This window comes from Lepisma saccharinum, chromosome 25 (assembly GCF_977018435.1).
Source record: "Lepisma saccharinum chromosome 25, izLepSacc3.1, whole genome shotgun sequence".
Taxonomy (NCBI): Eukaryota; Metazoa; Arthropoda; class Insecta; order Zygentoma; family Lepismatidae; genus Lepisma; species Lepisma saccharinum.
The window spans coordinates 51,446,930-51,464,818 of NC_139253.1; the positions used below are offsets into that span (position 1 = coordinate 51,446,930).

The 17,889-nt window shown below is 36.2% G+C and overlaps 1 protein-coding gene across 1 annotated transcript in view; it reads right to left on the bottom strand.

Annotated features, from left to right (window-relative positions):
• Grip163 (gamma-tubulin complex component 6) overlaps positions 1 to 17,889 on the bottom strand; it is a 65,415-nt gene that overhangs the window by 9,594 nt on the left and 37,932 nt on the right. Inside the window, exons 11-15 of the mRNA XM_083112067.1 lie at positions 15,428 to 17,178; positions 11,683 to 11,827; positions 7,397 to 7,538; positions 5,551 to 5,707; positions 3,963 to 4,133 (exon numbers count right to left, since the gene is read on the bottom strand). Of these exons, the coding sequence (XP_082968193.1) occupies positions 3,963 to 4,133; positions 5,551 to 5,707; positions 7,397 to 7,538; positions 11,683 to 11,827; positions 15,428 to 17,178 (2,366 nt within the window). The remainder of the gene's footprint in view (positions 1 to 3,962; positions 4,134 to 5,550; positions 5,708 to 7,396; positions 7,539 to 11,682; positions 11,828 to 15,427; positions 17,179 to 17,889) is intronic.

Sequence of the window (17,889 nt, forward strand, 5' to 3'; positions counted from 1 at the left end):
CGGCTATGTCAGAGTGTTATTTTGAGCATCATCCGAAGGAAAAAGCTCTTTAAAGTTAAACAAGTTGTTTTACATAAATATTCCTCCTTACAGCAACACAACCAAAATAAAACAGGGCGTGAGGTGATTTGCTGTCAATGTGCGCATGAACTGTCTCAGATGTTGAATGATTTGCGGTTGAGTTTAGGAGTAGAAAACAATTGTTTGTTGTTTGAAGACAAAATAATTTCTGCGGTATTAAAAGATATCGCTGTGAAAAAAAAACATGTCAATTATTTGGACGAGGCATGCGTCAACACGGGTCGTACATTGATTCAACCGTGGGAGCATGCAAAACCACCACCAGGGCTGAAGCAACCGACAACGGGGGAGGGGGAGGCTTATTGTTTCACCCACTGGCGACAATGAAGGTTTTGTTGAAGATTCATGTTTACTGTTCTGTGCAACGAAAGGGAAGGGTGATTATCACCAAGAAATGGACAGACCAACATTTGGATCCTGGTTTAGTGAAGTGATTCATAAATTGAAACCAAACAGAGAAATAGTAGCAGACAATTCACTACATTGTACAGGGGCGCCGACTTGTCAAAATTATTGGGGGGGCTCTGATCACTGAAATAAATTAATCAATGATTCACTCTCTCCCTTCTTTAAGTTTTGGCCTCGGTGTTCGGAATCTCATAAAACCTAGGGGTGTGCGGGATCCCGAAAAGTCGGGACCGGGATTGGGGGGAAAAAATTTCCCATCCTGATCCCGACTTCAGGAAATGATTTCCTACTTTTCGGGATCCCGAGCAGTCGGGAAATACCGAATGGTCATTTTAAAATGTTGTTATTTCTCGACGTTTTCTGCATTGTCAATTTCTGGAACTTATCGTAAATTGTTAGTTTTTAATCCAGAAATCACTTAAAGTGAAAATGACGTGTAGAATTCAAGATTTTCAGAGCTTCGGGAAATTTCGAACATTTCCCGTCCCGAAAATTTTCCGACTTAGTCGGAAAATTGAAAATTTTTGCCGTCCCGATCCCATCCCGCACACCCCTAATAAAAGCCCATGAATTCCTCAAAAATATCATTTCTTTTATTCACAGTTCGAATGCAGAATATTAATTGTCCACGAATGGATATGTCACAAGTTTCGTCAACAATAATAGCAAAATATTCCCGACTTTTAATATCTGCTACCACGGAGCACAAAACGTATCTCGCACATTTAAAATTTTCTAGACCATCAACTTTGGGGGGGCTGAGACTGCTAAACCATCAACTTTGGGGAGGCTATGACCAGAGACAGCAAAACACATGACTTGTTCGGGCTACAAATGGCTCTCACATGACATTCAGAAGGAGATCTTTGATATTAATATTAATGTGTTTTGCTGTCTCTGGTCATAGCCTCCCCAAAGTTGATGGTTTAGCGGTCTCAGCCCCCCCCAAAGTTGATGGTCTAGAAAATTTTAAATGTGTATTTAAAGTTAAGTTCATGTGGCACAATTCAGAGTAAACTTTACAAGAGAAGCAAAATAATACATTGAATAAGCAAAATTATTTGGGAGGCTCTGCCCCCACATCGTTAATATTGGGGGGGTTCGAGCCCCCCCAAGCCCCATGGAGTCGGCGCCTATGACATTGTATATATCATCAATAACAAATCATGCTTTTTTGGTAGTATAAACTTGAAGGGCGTACATCTTATAGTATCATATGTATTGCGAACGAAGCAACCAAGATTTTCACAAATGTATTTCTTTCTAAATGAGAAACAATAACTCATTAAATTCAAGAGGGGCCTGTCATTTACTTTTACCTTTGTTTTTTTTCTTTTGCGCGTGCTCGACACATACACACATGCCTTCATGTTTTGAAGATATTTTGCGATTTATATTAAGCACGGACACATTTATTACATAATCTATGTGCAGAAAGTAGTTTAAAAATTGTATGGTTCAGGAGACAAAAAGAAGCAAAAATGCATTCCGCTTGATATGCATGTACGGGTTTTGATATGTTAAGGGGTTGGCAATACTGCCAATTCTCTCATTGTCTGCGATACGAAGAGCTCGGTGGTTCAGGCAAGACTGGCACGGATGATTCTGAGCTCCGTTTTTGCGCAGATTAATACATAAAACCTGCTGCAAAATTAACCTGATGCGGAGCTTAGACATTTACTTTTAAAAGATTAAGGAATGGAGATTATATGTTTATATCAACAAAAATTATAACAAAACAGCAGAAAATAGCACTAAATTATAAGATATTTATATATATATATATATATCAGATTGGTAAAATTATCGGTAATTTTACCAATAAACCAATATGCCTATATCAGCCAACAACGATAAGAGAACCAATCTTTAATAATAATTAAAGAAGAGAATAAACGAATCAATAATACTCTCCATGGAACATTTCAAAATTTTACATCGAAGTGGGAGAATACCAGTTATTGGTGTCAGTAACTTTTCTATAGGTGCTTTATCAGTATTGGCAAAAACATGATTTGTTTTCCTCTTTTCTATGTTCACAGGAAGAATTAAAAAATGAAAATTAAGAGAATCTGAGGGATTTTCATAACATTTTAATTATCGCCCTAGTATAATCAGACTAGTGATAAACCAGGTATCATTTTGGTCAGTATTTTTTTCTGTAATTTGTGTAGTAAGTTTTATTTGGATTTTTTAAAGAGAAATAAGGAGTATGGAATCTGCATGATGGGAAAATTGAAGTGTGATGTCTTATAATGAAAGGAAAGAATGTCTGGCAAATCACAAAGCAAGTTTTAAAAAAAAAATTAAAATGGAGGAAAATGTAAAATCAGAGAAAGGTTTATCCATTTTGCTATGTTGCGACCATCAACATTGACTGCACAATACGGGAAAATATAAAACCTGGGAATGTAAAATTGAGGGTCCACTCACTAAATGGTGAAAACTGTCCTAGTGTATGGGACTAGTGAATGTTGGAAAAGGCGTTAAAGTGGTCAATGTCCCTGTCCTGTGAGCCCAGACCTGGGAGGATTCAATATCAGACAATCTGGAAACTGTCAGAAGTGGATCCCTGATACTTGAAGATAGACATGGAAGTGATAATAAAAACAGTTCACCTAGGTTATAGTAGTGAGTGGAAAATTATTCACAAGCACCTGAATATATCAAAGACATTGGAGGACTAGATTCTGCAACTGCTGACTCATTTCAAAAACCAAACAAGATGAGATTCTGCTCAACAAATGTTGCACTTCTGTGAATAGGACTTTTTTTTTTTTAAATCTGATAAGAGATGAATGTTTGGTCTTCCTGTACAATCTAGATGAAAAATGGGTAAGCTGTGAAAATATCCATCACCACCTCCACCTTGTTAAGGTGCAAAAGTCTATGGGGATTGTGATGCTGTCTTCATTTTGGGACTGTCAAGGATCCTACTAATGCATTTATTCAGCAGGACCAGACAGCTACAAGCAGTTACTACTGCAACCTACTGAACAAAAAAAACACATGGACTGCTTACGGAAGTTCATCCATTGCACAAAAATATACCAGTATATTCTGACCATACCACAGTTGTGGGAGGAAGGGAATTGGGTTTTGGTAGCACCCAATGACAGATGTCCTGGTCTCCCAGAGGAAGAAGCCATTGTGGATTAGGTGTTTTGACACTGGCAATGGTGTCATTAAAACAGTGAAGCGTTGGTTTCAAGCCCAGTCTGCAAGACTTCTATAAAGTTGAGATGCAGAAGGTCAGGAATCAGCAGAAATAATCAATATTTGCCTGGAGTTGCTTAATGAAATATTTCAGTTAAAGAACCACTAAGTTCAAGCAATGCATACAACTACAAAGAATTATACATTACAGTATTTTAAAATTATTTTATTAGAATATGGTACATCAAAAAATATCTATCTAACAGAATTGTATTAATGAATGGGAATTGTATCAACTCCCTTACCACTAGATTTACCTGGAGTTTTTAAGCAGTGGAATATTGCTTCTAAAGTCCATGAAGCTCTTCGAAGTTTCAGCAGAAACCAAAATACCTCATTGTATTTCTTCAGGCATTCTTCAGTAATAATAATGTTCAATGGCCAAGTGACATTGTAGCAAAGCTGTACACACTCCAGAACATTGGCATCTACATGAAACAATGCACATAACCATCAATAAATTCAAATAACCAGAAAAAAAATAATAATCAAAATGAACATTCTTCATTTGTAATTCAAAAACAGAATGATAGAAGATACGAACAAAAGTATTATTATTTTACGGAAGAACTGAATTTTAATGCTGTTTGTGCCATGAACATAACTGCAAAATATGGTTTTCAACAATCACATTTACAGTAACTTCATTTGTTGCTAAACTCAATATTAGAGAGATCATACATTAATGTAACAGTTATGCACTCCCAGGAAAAACGCATAAAAAAAAGCATTCACAATGAAGGATAATACAAGGGAGAGGCAAATGTTTTAATTTGTTTTTGTTTCTTATGTAGTAGATTTCTGTTGCACAAGATTAGGGTTGCACAAGTTTGCTGCATTTTAGCACAGACCTATTGCTGATCTACATATATTTTCAAGTTTGAGTTAGTGCCTGTATACCTTAAGAAGAATAAGTCTTTGGGGTTCACGTGCAGTCACTTATGAGCCCCTGCGAAGTCCTTTCCACCCATCTGCCTGCGAACTGAGGCCATTGTCAAACTTTCTCCTCCATTAGTAAACTTGATGGTGTGGTAGCATGCACAGAGATATTGAATTTTCATTTGTCGAGAAATTTCTGAAAGTTTTAGGCTGACAGAGGGCAACAAACCACTCCTCTTAACTGATGCTGTAGAGGAAGCGCCAACTTTTTGTCATTTTAAGCTCTCTTGATCTGATCAGTGTTGCAGCCATGAGATGGTCTTGTAAATAACAATGGATGCCTCATGTAAATTTGAGCTGTATACAGTCTGTCCTGTAATTTTTGTCGAACTTTTTAAGGATTTCATTTGACTCATGTAATACTACTGGGTGACAACAATGTGAACACATAAATTTGATTGTGCTTGTTTTAAAAGTAACTTGCCAGGAAGCAAGCAGCATGTAGCTGGTACATCAAAGGAGAACTTACAAGGTACCTTACTTCTCGTTTATATGTAACTTGTTAATTTTTACCTAGAAATAATACAAAATAATTCACATTCAATAATGGATAACTTTACATATTCTAACAAAAAAAAAATAGAATATAAAAATTCATATCATGAGTAGTTCAATAGCTGGAACCACCAGAATAGAAGTTCTTTTGCCACATAACTGTTTTATTTAGTGCTATATAAGGATCCCTTGTGACAAATTTTAATGCAGAATGTAAACTTCATTAAATTCCAACAAAGTTATTGAACACTATAATGTTCAAGCAACACTGATTTAGTAGTTTAAGTTTCCTACATTTGGGAGTGTATGGTAAAATTTAATATTTATACACACAAGATTTCGAAGAATGACAGGTATTACCACGAAACTGTAAATACAGTATTGTATTTGTAAATGCAAAAGAATACTCACCACTGTATTGCAAGGTTTGTGGAATGAAGCAGATGCTAAAGGACAGCCTCTCTACGTTGGGATCATTGCTGTTTATCGAAGCTGTAACAGCTTTCTTCAAAATTGAGTACAACGTAACACAATTCAGAAGCTCTGCTGGTGAAGATACCCGATACACCTACGAGAAAAACATCACAAAGACAGCTGTTAAATTTATCCTGGGGCAAAGTTTCTTTGAAATCAGACTCATACTTCTTGAGTAAAAAATAATAACTTTATATAAAGCCGCAATGTCGCCTGCTCCGGGACAATGTCTGGAATTTCGCTTCTAGATTCGGCCCTATGGATGCTGGATGGACAAAATTTGGAGGGAATCACGACAAAAGACCACTCTATGAGGACATATAATGTACGTGCTGCAACTTTGAAAATGACTGAAATTTTCGAGGTTCGGAAATTTTGCTGAATTACGGAAAATTTCAAACTTTGGGTCATTGACCCCACTTTCCTCCTGGACCCTTAATTTTTGGATGTTACTTAAAATGTTGCTTTTCACTTATTCTAACATTTAGAATTTAAATTGTTCAAAAAGATGCAGTGGTTGAGGAGTTACAGCCTTTTATCTTCAATTTATCCCATAGTAACAAAAGGGAAACAAAGGGCTTTTTTAACAGCGCTTGTTAATAATAGTAACAATAGATGTATTGTCTTGTAATTCGAGTATATAATACCTTTAGACGTAAACTTATGGAACAAAACAGATAGAAATGGCACGTTAACTGCTGTCTTGTACTAACGTTTAGTTAGGGCAAATTTCAACAATAGGGCCTTTGCCCCCGCATCCCACTCAATCCTTAATTGTCGGATGTTGCTTAAAATGTTGCTTTTTACTCAGTCTTGCTTGTAGAATTTTAATTTTTCAAAGAGATGCATTAGTTTAGCAATTATAGCCACTTTTAGAAATCTATCCCATAATAATATGGCAGTACCAAATGCAAACAAAGGGAAACAAAGGGCTTTTTCAAACTTCGCTTGTTAATAGTAGTAAAAATAGATATATTGTTCTGTAACTCGAGTGTGTCATACCCTTATATGTATACTAAAGATTAAAAAAGACAGAACTGAAATATCATGTATAGTTTTTAAGAAATTTGAATTTAAAATTTTGGGTGCATCAGCACTTAGGCTATTTTGCACCAGTCATATTATACGGGGTTGAGCCCTTTACCATAACTAAAAAAACATCATTGCAGTGTCGTGTTACTAAAATATTAAAATATTCTGACTCGTTAAAAGCTGAGGCTATAAAGGGTCACTCAGCACACACAAGGACAAAAAACAGGACAACTCACACAAAATTATACTGGTCATAGTGCCAGTCGCCAGAGCCTCGTTTGTCTGCAAAATGCAGTCCAGAGTGTTCTACGTAGAAGTGAGGTTGACAATTGGGTGTACTAAGTGGAAGGTCACCCCTTACAATAAAGTTTTTAAGAAATGGTGCATTTAATTGTTGCCATATCTGCTGTTCGAAATATCGACCAGTTGAACACTACAGGTTACGTACTATTTTTTACATTATAATTTAAATAAAAGTTACATATGTGGAAAACGTGGCTCAACCAGAAATTAAACATGAGTCATTGCATTCCATTTCAATGTTCTACCAATGAACTGCTAAGCCAACTTCTGACACGAAATGCCAAATATGCAGGTTCAATCAGTAAATTTTAAAATATCCTGTGTACACCGAAACCACAATCATTAACAATAAACCATGCATGAAGTTTTATTCTCATTGGACTAAATTTCAACACAACTATTCACAAGTCACACATGCATCACATGCAGACAAGTAAATGACCTGTACCTTTTCAAATAATCCATCCGCTACATGTCTTCCAAACACTCCATCATTAAGAAAAAAGTAGTTTCTAAGGCTGTGTAAATGATCAAGTAAATGTTGTTCCACCAGGAAATATTTTAAAATGCTTCGATTCACTAGGTGAGCTCTGAAAAGAAATTACATTCATGAGAATTCTCTTTACATATATGCACACAGACAGATCTTGAGTAGAAGAGAAAACTAAAATATTAATACTTATATTTACACTTTTGGATAAATTTAAAATTCTGAAATTATAACTATGGAAAGGATTGTACACTCCTGTTCACATAAAGTACCCTCTATAGTTGAATATTGTGCCACTTTATCTGAACAGGAGTGTACAAAGTTTTGTTAGGACTGGTTAGATTAAATAAACGAGATGAAAAATAAAATTAATAAACATAAGCATCTGGGTATCACTGTCATAGAAAAATCCTTTGTCTACATTGGATACATAATGCTTGTCCACACTATCAGACCAAATATTAAATCAGTGTTGCTTTTGAATTTCACGCTCACCTGTAGCACATAATTATCGTCACAAAAATATACAATATGATCAATAACTGCTTTTATTTTATTTGGGCAGTCTTAAGGAAGTTTCACACCGAAGTGATAAGCAATACCCTGCATGTCACCTGGCATCCAAGTGGCATGTCACTTGAAATCGATCTTAAGAATTAAATGCAATGATTCGCACCAGAGCGACAACAATGTGCTGCACATGTCGCATTCCTGTCATTCTGACTGTCTCTTCGGAATGTTGGTCACACATGTACAGACTGGAGAAAAAAAGTGCCTATTCCAGTCTGTGCAGTTAGTTTGTGGTAAAATGTAGCTTGCCACTTTGATATGATCGTGTCATATGTTGTTTGTCACTTCAGTGTGTAAGTTCCCTTAGTTGAAACAAGATATACTCAAATAAGAACTCAACTACACAAGCTATTTGATTCACATGTCACTTAAGAATATATGCTCTTTCCATACATTCATTGCCCGCTGAAAAGTCCAAACCTCACCAGTTGATTACATACCTAGGATAAGTGCACCTCCTTGATGGCGTAATGGTAACGTTGTCACCTTTTATCAAGAGGTCCCGGGTTCGATACGCAGTGGAGGCACCTTGGCAGGTCCAGTCCTGATTAGCCTTTCTGTGCATAAAGTGCACTTAAAACAACAAATCAATCAACGAATCAAACCTAGGATAAGTAGAGGCATGCATATTTCGTTTTTGATGAAAACACGAAATGTGAAATAACACATTGTAATGTTAATTTTTCATGTTTCTGAAAGGTGTGAGGTACATTTTCCTAACCTGTTTTGTCTCAAAATGATGAAAATGCAAAATAGACTCTTAAACACGTTTATATACAAACGTGACACTTTCTGAAGTCGGAAGTATCCTGAGAGTTATGCAATTCACGGAAAATTGATTAATTCTGCTGCAAACCTTTGAGAAGCAAAAATTGACCCCTTTATACAGGAATAAACTTAATATTCTGGTAATATTTAATGGCTATTAGCAGGGATATGTTTATTTTGTGTAATAGTGCAGTTTTTAAATCAAATTGGAGATTATTTTTAAAACCAAAATGTCATTTTATATGCTGCTTTTTCACAGCTATAACAGCGAAATTTCATTTTATTTACCCCTCTTGAACCCAAAATTGACTTTTTTTGTACCGAAATTTTGCTTTTTTATTTAACAAAAATATGTGCCTCTAAGGATAAGTGATGACAACCAAAGCATAACAAATGCTTAAATCGAGTATTAAATATTTTAAAATTCCTGCCTCCTGTGCAATTACAGTGGATCCCTGATTTTACGTTTTCCAGCATCATACATTCAATCTTGAAGGTTCCAACATAGCAAAATGCTATAAAATTTTCCTAGATTTTACATTTTCCTGCATTTTAAATTTATTCAGCATGGTCTCCTGAAAAACGTAAAATAGAGTTTGCACTGTTTATAAAAAGATAAAAAGGACAGATGATATTTCTCAAATAATAGCTTTGACATCTCAGACTGACTGGAGGAGGGGGGAGGGGAGGAGGGAGGGGTAAGTGGGTAAGTGAAGCAAATGTAATGATAAGGGCTAGGATTTTTATGACTTGGCATATTTTTTTGGTAAGGGTGATGTGTTCCCCAAACATATAGAAATTCATATTATGAAGAAACTGATAAAATTAAGGTGCTTTTTGGGGCATATTTGGCCATTTCTGCGTCATAGAGCATATTTTGATGAATTTTCGGTCATATTCGGCATATTTACGCATTTTCAATAAATATACAGTCATTTTCGAAGTGGATTCGATCTTACTCCCATGTTTACTCGCGAATTTTTTTTCATTGGACAGTAGCAAAATCTTTTTCATTTTTATTTGAAAATTTAGAGAAAGTATTCATTGTGCATTGCAACATAAGTGCCCATAAAGTGAACTAAACATAGTACGTATATGAAAATATCTCAGCATTTAGATATTGATGTTTGAAACAGTCCAGTTATAAGGGCATATTTTTCAAATTATAGTGCATATTTTGTAAAATTTTAGGTCATACAAGCAATCTTATTTTGCATATTCTGGTGATTTTTAGGTCATAAAAATACTAGCCCTAGTAATGATTATAGCTGAGCCAATACTAAGAACAAAGTATCAGTATCTGTATCAGAAAAAATTGGTTGAAATTTATTTACTGATGCCAGCCTACACTTTTTCAACTTTTTTGGTCAACACTTTTGCAGGACCTAATTATCCTGGAAGTTATGCAAAATTGAAGCTTCCATTTATTTTGCACTAGTATTTTGTGAATTTTTGTAATTATGTAATAGTTATTTTATATTCTGATATAATCTGGAATATTTTAGAGCAAAACTCTGATAAATTGATGCATATAAATTGCAGTGCAATACCTACACAGAAACATTAATCAATATTTTGAACACATTTTAATTATTATAATTTTCAAGCATTGGTATTGGTATCAGCATCGGCATGGGCATAAATTCAAAGTAGTATCGGCTCAGCTTGAGCAATGATCATAAAGCCTCCCTTATGCGTAATGCATGCACACAAATCTATTTTGTAGCATCCAACATTAGCCCCGTTCGACGAGCCAGACAACTGCAAGATACATCTGAGAGGAAACACGTGACTACCAACTCCCGGCTTAAGATCATCTTAGCTGAATTGCCGGACGATAAAAAAAGGCACACGTGGTCTGTGGATGAAACTAGTTAATGCAACAACTAGCATACAGGCTGCAAAGGGGAAAATTACGGAGAATAAATATATTTAGGAAAGAATTAAAAAAATAGTTACTATTCTCGGAAAGGGGGTAAATATGATATATCTTCTTTGGTCATACGATTAATTGTATTTAACCAATTAAAATCAATTTTGAGTTCATTTTCATATTCAGCTTCATAATATTCCGAGTTCAATCAAAATATTTGTTTTGAATAGAGAAAAAGGTTACTACGTTAGGTCTCATTATGAATATATACTTAGCATTCATTAAAGTAGATTGTATTGTTCAAATCTTGCGTCGAAGTCACGCTCTTCGTTCTTTGAAGCAGACGAGATATTCAGTGAACGTAGTCTTCATATCAAACAATGAACTTCTCTCACTTCAAACCAATATTTCAACATTTTCAAAGTATCATTTATTTATCTTGAGTACAAAGAATGTTGTCAGACATCGCCAAGTATAACTATAGCCATCCCCGCAATAACAATATCCCAAACTGCATATATCTCCACGGACGCCTCCATCTTGCAAGATCATCTGCAGACGAAACAAGTCAACTTTTCCTTAACTTGCTCCGGTTGCAAGATGGCCGTAAGCCGTCTGAATGGCCAGATGCTTTCACTCTGTAAGACTTGACATCAACTTCCGCCTGCCGGACGCTAAACGTGCAAGATCTTCAAGCAGACTTTAAGTTATCTGGCCCGCCGAAAGGGACTTTTATTTCTGTAGGGAGCCACAGTGGTCCAGTCATTAGAGCATCTGACTATCACGTAGGACACCCAGCGGGTCACTCATTCTCTCATCAGAGGCAACATGAGATCACTCCTGGGTAGTAAATGCAGTCGGAGCATGGTGGTAATAAATTCACCTTTACTATAGCAGAAATCTAATGTGTGGAGTCCGACCTCCAAACCCCCATGTGGCTTCATTGCATGGGTGAAGCACAGTTGAGAACTATTTTACCTGATTAAAAATGTCCTTCTAATACTTTACATTTTTGCACAACTTTTGTACTTACTGTGTTTCAAGAGGAATCAGTACAGATTTTCTTAAGGAAACACTGAGTGATGTCATATCAATAGCCTCTATGTCTGACCTTGTCAAAACATTCTCTTGCACTGGTGTTGTGACTTTATCAGCAACATCTACCACAGGAACATGCCCTAAAAGGGGGGAAAAACAAATGTTATTTGAATAGTCTACAAATGATTCTACTGTTATGTAACCATACACTGAAATATACCTACCTGTTAACAGTTGGCACAACATACTGCTAACCCACAAAGCTACCAAGCCAACTTCAGATTTTTTTTCAATTTCTACCTCTTTTTTACCTACGTTAAGTTTTGTGCTTCGGTCTTCTGTGTTGCACGATTGGATAGTTCTTTCCAATTCAGTAACATGGAAACACAAAACTTCACATAGGTAATACTTAAACAGCATTTACCACATTCATCATGAATTCTACCTCTTCATTCATTACAATGGTCTTATTTTATTGCTTTTAAGATTTCACTTTTTACAGTAGCAAACTTATTGCAACTTGTGTGTATATTTCAAAAGTAATGCATATAGCAATTACACACAAACTTTTGGCTTACCATTTATAATTGCTTCATGGTAGAAAACTAACACGAGAAAAATAAAACACATTATTTTCTACTACAAATATAAATAGTACTTAAATTAGCTAAAAACTATTAGCTAGAACTTTTATACTGTTTTACATTTTGATGGATTTTACCTTTTTCTCAGATCAAACCCCTTTAAATATTTAATTATATACAGTGTTTCATTCTGTTGTCCACTAAAACCCAACAGTTTTCCAGTTGCTGTAATGTTCCTTTGATTTATGTCTAGTATATTTCAAGAAACATCAAACTACAGCATCCTATGTGGTCTGTCCAAAAACATCCGAGAAGTGATTTGCACAGCCTCGATGTAACCCAAGACTACTAGAAGGAAATGCTGGGGTCAGACATGCCTCTTTTCGCAACTAGGACGGGTGTGACATCATCGGTGGACAAAACCTAGCTGAATCTTTGCCCAATATGGAAAGAAACGTGGAAAGGCTGATCTGTTTTGTTCTTTTCGCTCCTTTTTTCTTGTATTTCTGGATTGTTGGGTTGTGTTGTTGCAGTTTACAATGCTCTCAGTGAAGTGTTGCAATGTGTCGTGATCTCCGATGAAAAAATAAAAACAGCAGGTGACAATATATAACTGAACACACAGCATCTAACGAAACTTGTTAGTGGATTGCGATATCAGTAGTCTCATTACACATCAGGCTACCATACACTTCAATTAGGTTACAATTATTAGAATAAAAAATAATAATATTGTAATTTATAATAAAGACTCTCACGAATATAGTAAGATAAGAACTGCAAGCATACCCCCAATTTAATATCCAGTCCCCCACCAAAATTCCTATGTCAATTTTAGGTTCACTCTTGGTATTGAAGAGCTGAATCTCGACCTCCTCCAAATAATTTAATTCTCAATCGCCACACCAAAATTCCCACAACAGTCTAAGCGCAACAGTAATTAATACTCAAGACTTGGCTATCTCCCAGCCTAGTGCTCAATTCCCTTACTATAGAGTTGGAAACTTCTCCTACCAAGGGTAATTCCACATTAGAATTCACGTGGAAATTTAAGGTTTAATATGTAATAGCTGGATATTGTGCACCTCAAATAGTAGATACCGTGTTGCCGAGAGACGACACTGGTATGTCTCGTCGCATGAAAATGCCATCTCTTCTCGTGTCTAGTCTCATTAACAACACTAATAATATATAGTAACTGTTAAAATTCCCTTGGAAATACACAACTTGTTATTTATATACGAGTGATGCTTAAATGACAACGTAGTTCAACTTCCATCCTCCATTGCTCTATTATTTATTCCGTCAAATTTTTATCACAATCCCCCCCCCCCCCCCCTTTCAAAGTTAAGTGTACGGAACCAGCTTCCACAAACCTGCCTGTGAGCACACCTGTTCGACATCACACTGATTACATATATATAAAGTGAGCCTCGACATTCTTCAGTTCTATGTCCTAAGTTTTCATTCAGTCGAAAGTTGTATAGTGTTTGTGACATAATACACACGGAACTTCCTCACATTCCTCCCAGTGTAGTTCAAAGATTCATAAGACTCAGAACTGTAATCTGAATAAGGAAAATTAATGAAGAAATAAATATCAATAGTTGAAGCAAAGTTACACTCCTAAAAGAGAGCAATAGATGAGGTTGCTTTCTTTAACATATTCAACTTATCCATAATTTTGGCTTTCTGCCTTTCTTTATTTAACAAAACACATGACCAGGCACATTAACTTCAATTTTACATGAAACTTTAGGTTTCCGAGAGAAATGTGACAACCTAAAAACTACCGATGCAATACATGTGTTAATAGCTGTATAATCCAATTCTGAAGACATACATTATCTCGGATCTTAAGTGAATCTGTATATTCAGTCCCAGCTAGCTTCTGGACATAATGACGGCTCCTTTTTGTTCATAATTTCTGCATTGATTCTGCGCGGAGCGATCTGTTCGCCCGGTGACATCACGCTTTCGTCAAGGACCACGTGACCAGGTATGGCCCCAGCCTTCTCCTTCTAATAGTCTTGGATGTAACCTGGCTACATATGTGTGAACGGTGATGAATTCAGTGAATGAGTAAGTTGGGTGCTGGATGCCATTAAGTAAGCATGTGTACTGTGTAACACTGACATTCACAATTATTGAGTGAGTACAGCAGGGAATCTGCATCAATTTTGCACAAGTGCAACAAACCCAGGTGTAAGAGTTGTTCCATATTCATCATCTCCCCCATCCCCCAGATCCCTACTGCTGCTGGTAAAGTCACCCGAAGGGCACCTGCCATTTAGATGGTTCATTTAACTTATTTCTTTCAAAAATTACATAGAAAGAAAATCCATTAGCTTATTTTGCACCACCCTGTGTCAGCTCAGCCATATTCATTAACTTTGTGATACAATATGTGTGATTTATGTTGATGTTGTTGGTTTGGATTGTTTTACTTCGCTTTTCTGCCACTTTCGGCTAATCGCAAAGATGACAATGGGTGATGATGCGATGAAATTGATAAAGTGACAGTCACAAAGAACACTCATGCCCAGGTTGGGATTCGAACCTGGCACCCATGGCATCATAGCATGCTGTGCTAACCACTACGCCACAGAGGTTGGCCTGTGTGATTGAAGTGCACTTTGCAGTTAAGTGACAGCTATTATTCTATCTCATACGATAATCTCAGGTACAGTGGAACCTTTATTTTACATTTTTCAGGGAATCAAGCTGAAAACACTTAAAATGCAGGAAAATTTAAAATCGTGGAAAATTTTGAAACATTTTGCTATGATCAAGATTGAATGCATGTGGGAAAATGTAAAATCAAGGAACGCAAAATTGGGGTTCCACTTTTTTTGTTATGGTATAGGTAAAATTTACAACTACTCCAAATATTTTTTTCAATGTTGAAACGTCAGTATTGCACAAATTGGTAACAATATCAGAGTCAGAAATCTATAACATTTTAAAGAATCTGCTGAATATGTTACTTCCTAGTCTAAAAGCATGGAGAAATTCCAAGTAAATGTATTACTATTAACTATGTTTCAGACCTTCACACACAGAGCTATCATCTGGCCAAATGTTTCTTTACTGACACATCTCTCCAGTATTTTACTTAAGGTATGATTAATATACAAGCTAAGGTTATATTCTTACCTGAAACACTAGGATCAAAGTGAAAATTGGAGTCATATGAAATATTGCCACGACTTCTTTTCACAGTGAAGTTAAACTTTGTGTCAGGTGCTGGCTCATCCAATGGGTCTAAGTTTGAGTACACAGAAGAAATCACAGACCCCTCAGGAAATGATTTGGAGTCTGTCATAGAAGAAGACAATTCATCTGATTTAGTGTTGAATATTTTCTCTACTTGAGCACCACTCTGAGAATTTGTCCAAGTATCTTGTCCATTGCTGCCGTGCACTTCAGACGCAACTGACATCTCAGAAGTAACTTTATCCGAACTTGCAGATTTCATAGACACATCTCCACTTACAGTTTTGTAAGAACTTGAGCTGTGCGACATGTGGGTGGGTGATGTCTGCGTTGAAGAAATACTGCTTGTGGAACATGAACCGTGCATATTTTCTGTTGATGACTGCATTGAACCTACATTTTCTTCACCTTTATGACAAACATCACATTCATCAGCTATAACGACAGCATCATCCTTCTCAGAAACATCACCCAGAATATTCTCACTGGATTTATTTTTGCGAGTGTCTTTCGACATTTCTCCCACAGTACTCTTAATTTCTGTGACATCATACTTGGGAAAGGGTGTAATGACACCATACTCTTCTTGCCATACTTTACGACGTATTCTTTCTGCAGTTATGTTGCTTGACTCTGCCATGGAAATAGACAATTTAGTTCTTTGAACTCCTGTTTGAACATGTCCTAGTTTATCTATATCATTTATATTACCTTTCACTTCCGTAACATCACACTTAGGGTAAGGTGTAATTACACCATATTCCTCTTGCCATACTTTACGACGTACACTGGCTGCAGTTAGGTTACAAGACTCCAGTCTGGGTACTGATGCAGTTTTTTGAGCATCCGTCACAACTTCCGTAACATCACTCTTAGGGTAAGGTGTAATTACACCGTATTCCTCTTGCCATACTTTACGACGTATACTGACTGCAGTTAGGTTACAAGGCTCTGATTTGGACACTGATGATTCAGTTTTTTGAGCATCCACCACAATTTTCTCAGCTCTATCTCCCATACTGTGGATGTTATCCTTCACTTCTGTAGCATCATATTTGGGTAAAGGTGCACTTATACCATATTCTTCTTGCCACACTTTATGACGATTTTTTTTTGCAGTTATATCACATGGCTCTGGCCTAGAAATAGAAGTTTCAGTTTTGCACACTCCTATCTGAAGACTTTTCTCAGCAAGTTTAGTTACTGTGTTAACATTATCTTGAATATTACAAATTTTGTCTTGATCTTTTGCTGCACTAGTATCTTGTACATTCTGTTCAAACGATGCTTTTATTTTCGTAGGATCTGATCTTTCAGCAAGTAAATTTGCATTTGTTATGTCCAATTCTTCATCTCCAACACTATCACTAATACCTCTGGCAGCCTGGCTTGTATCACTATCAATTATGATGTTGCTATTAACATCACCTAACTGCATATCGACAATTTCTGTATTATCTTTATTTTGAGTGCTTTCAAATTTATACTCAGACGCATTTTCATCTGTCAAATTGTCTCCACAAACATTAGATCCTGCTTTATCACACATTTTCTGCAGTTCCAGATAATCCTGAGCAAATAATTCCAGCCTTTTGTCTCTTAATTTCTGCCTCCGAAGTTTCCACTCTGCCTTCTGTTTTCTCTTTTCTGCCAGATCGGACAAAGCTCCATAGTATTTTCTAAGTTCCTGCCTGAAAAGGAAACATACAGTCATTAGTTTTTAGCAGTTACAATTATGGCTGAGTTGATATTACTTTGAACTGATACTAATACCAATGTCAATAATTTTACCAATTCCGCTGCCAATATTTTAAAATTGTACCATATCAAACTATTTTCAGGATATTTAAACTCTGAGATAGTCACATGTGGCATTTTTGTGTACTCTGCAAAACACCCAGACTTCAGAAAGGTATCAGATGGCATAGGTATCGGATCAGCCTTAGTTACAATGTGTCAAAAATATAAAATGCACAAAATTTCTTCTCTTTAGTGGAATGGCGATCTCCTATGTACCAATGACAAACTTTAACAATAGTCTCACTGTGTTAATAACTCTTGAAAAAGCATGTTCAGTGTGTTAAAATGTTGAAGGAAAATAAATATTTAGTAATTACAAGTAACAAGCACTAAAATCAAGGAGACCCATGCAATTATGCACTTTCTGCATGAGCTAAACATTGTGACTTCTGTTACTGTAACAAATGCAGCAGATGAACTGACTACACTGGCGCTCCTAGTGGCATGCAGGGAAAAGATAGGAACTGGAAGCCAGCCCAGCAGTAAAGCAAGAAGTTCCCATTATAAGTAAGTCTCGCAGCTAAAGTTGGAAATTCGCTTACATGTATTTATTGTATCACTGCATCTTTTATACCCCAGACATGAATACAAGTACATCTTTT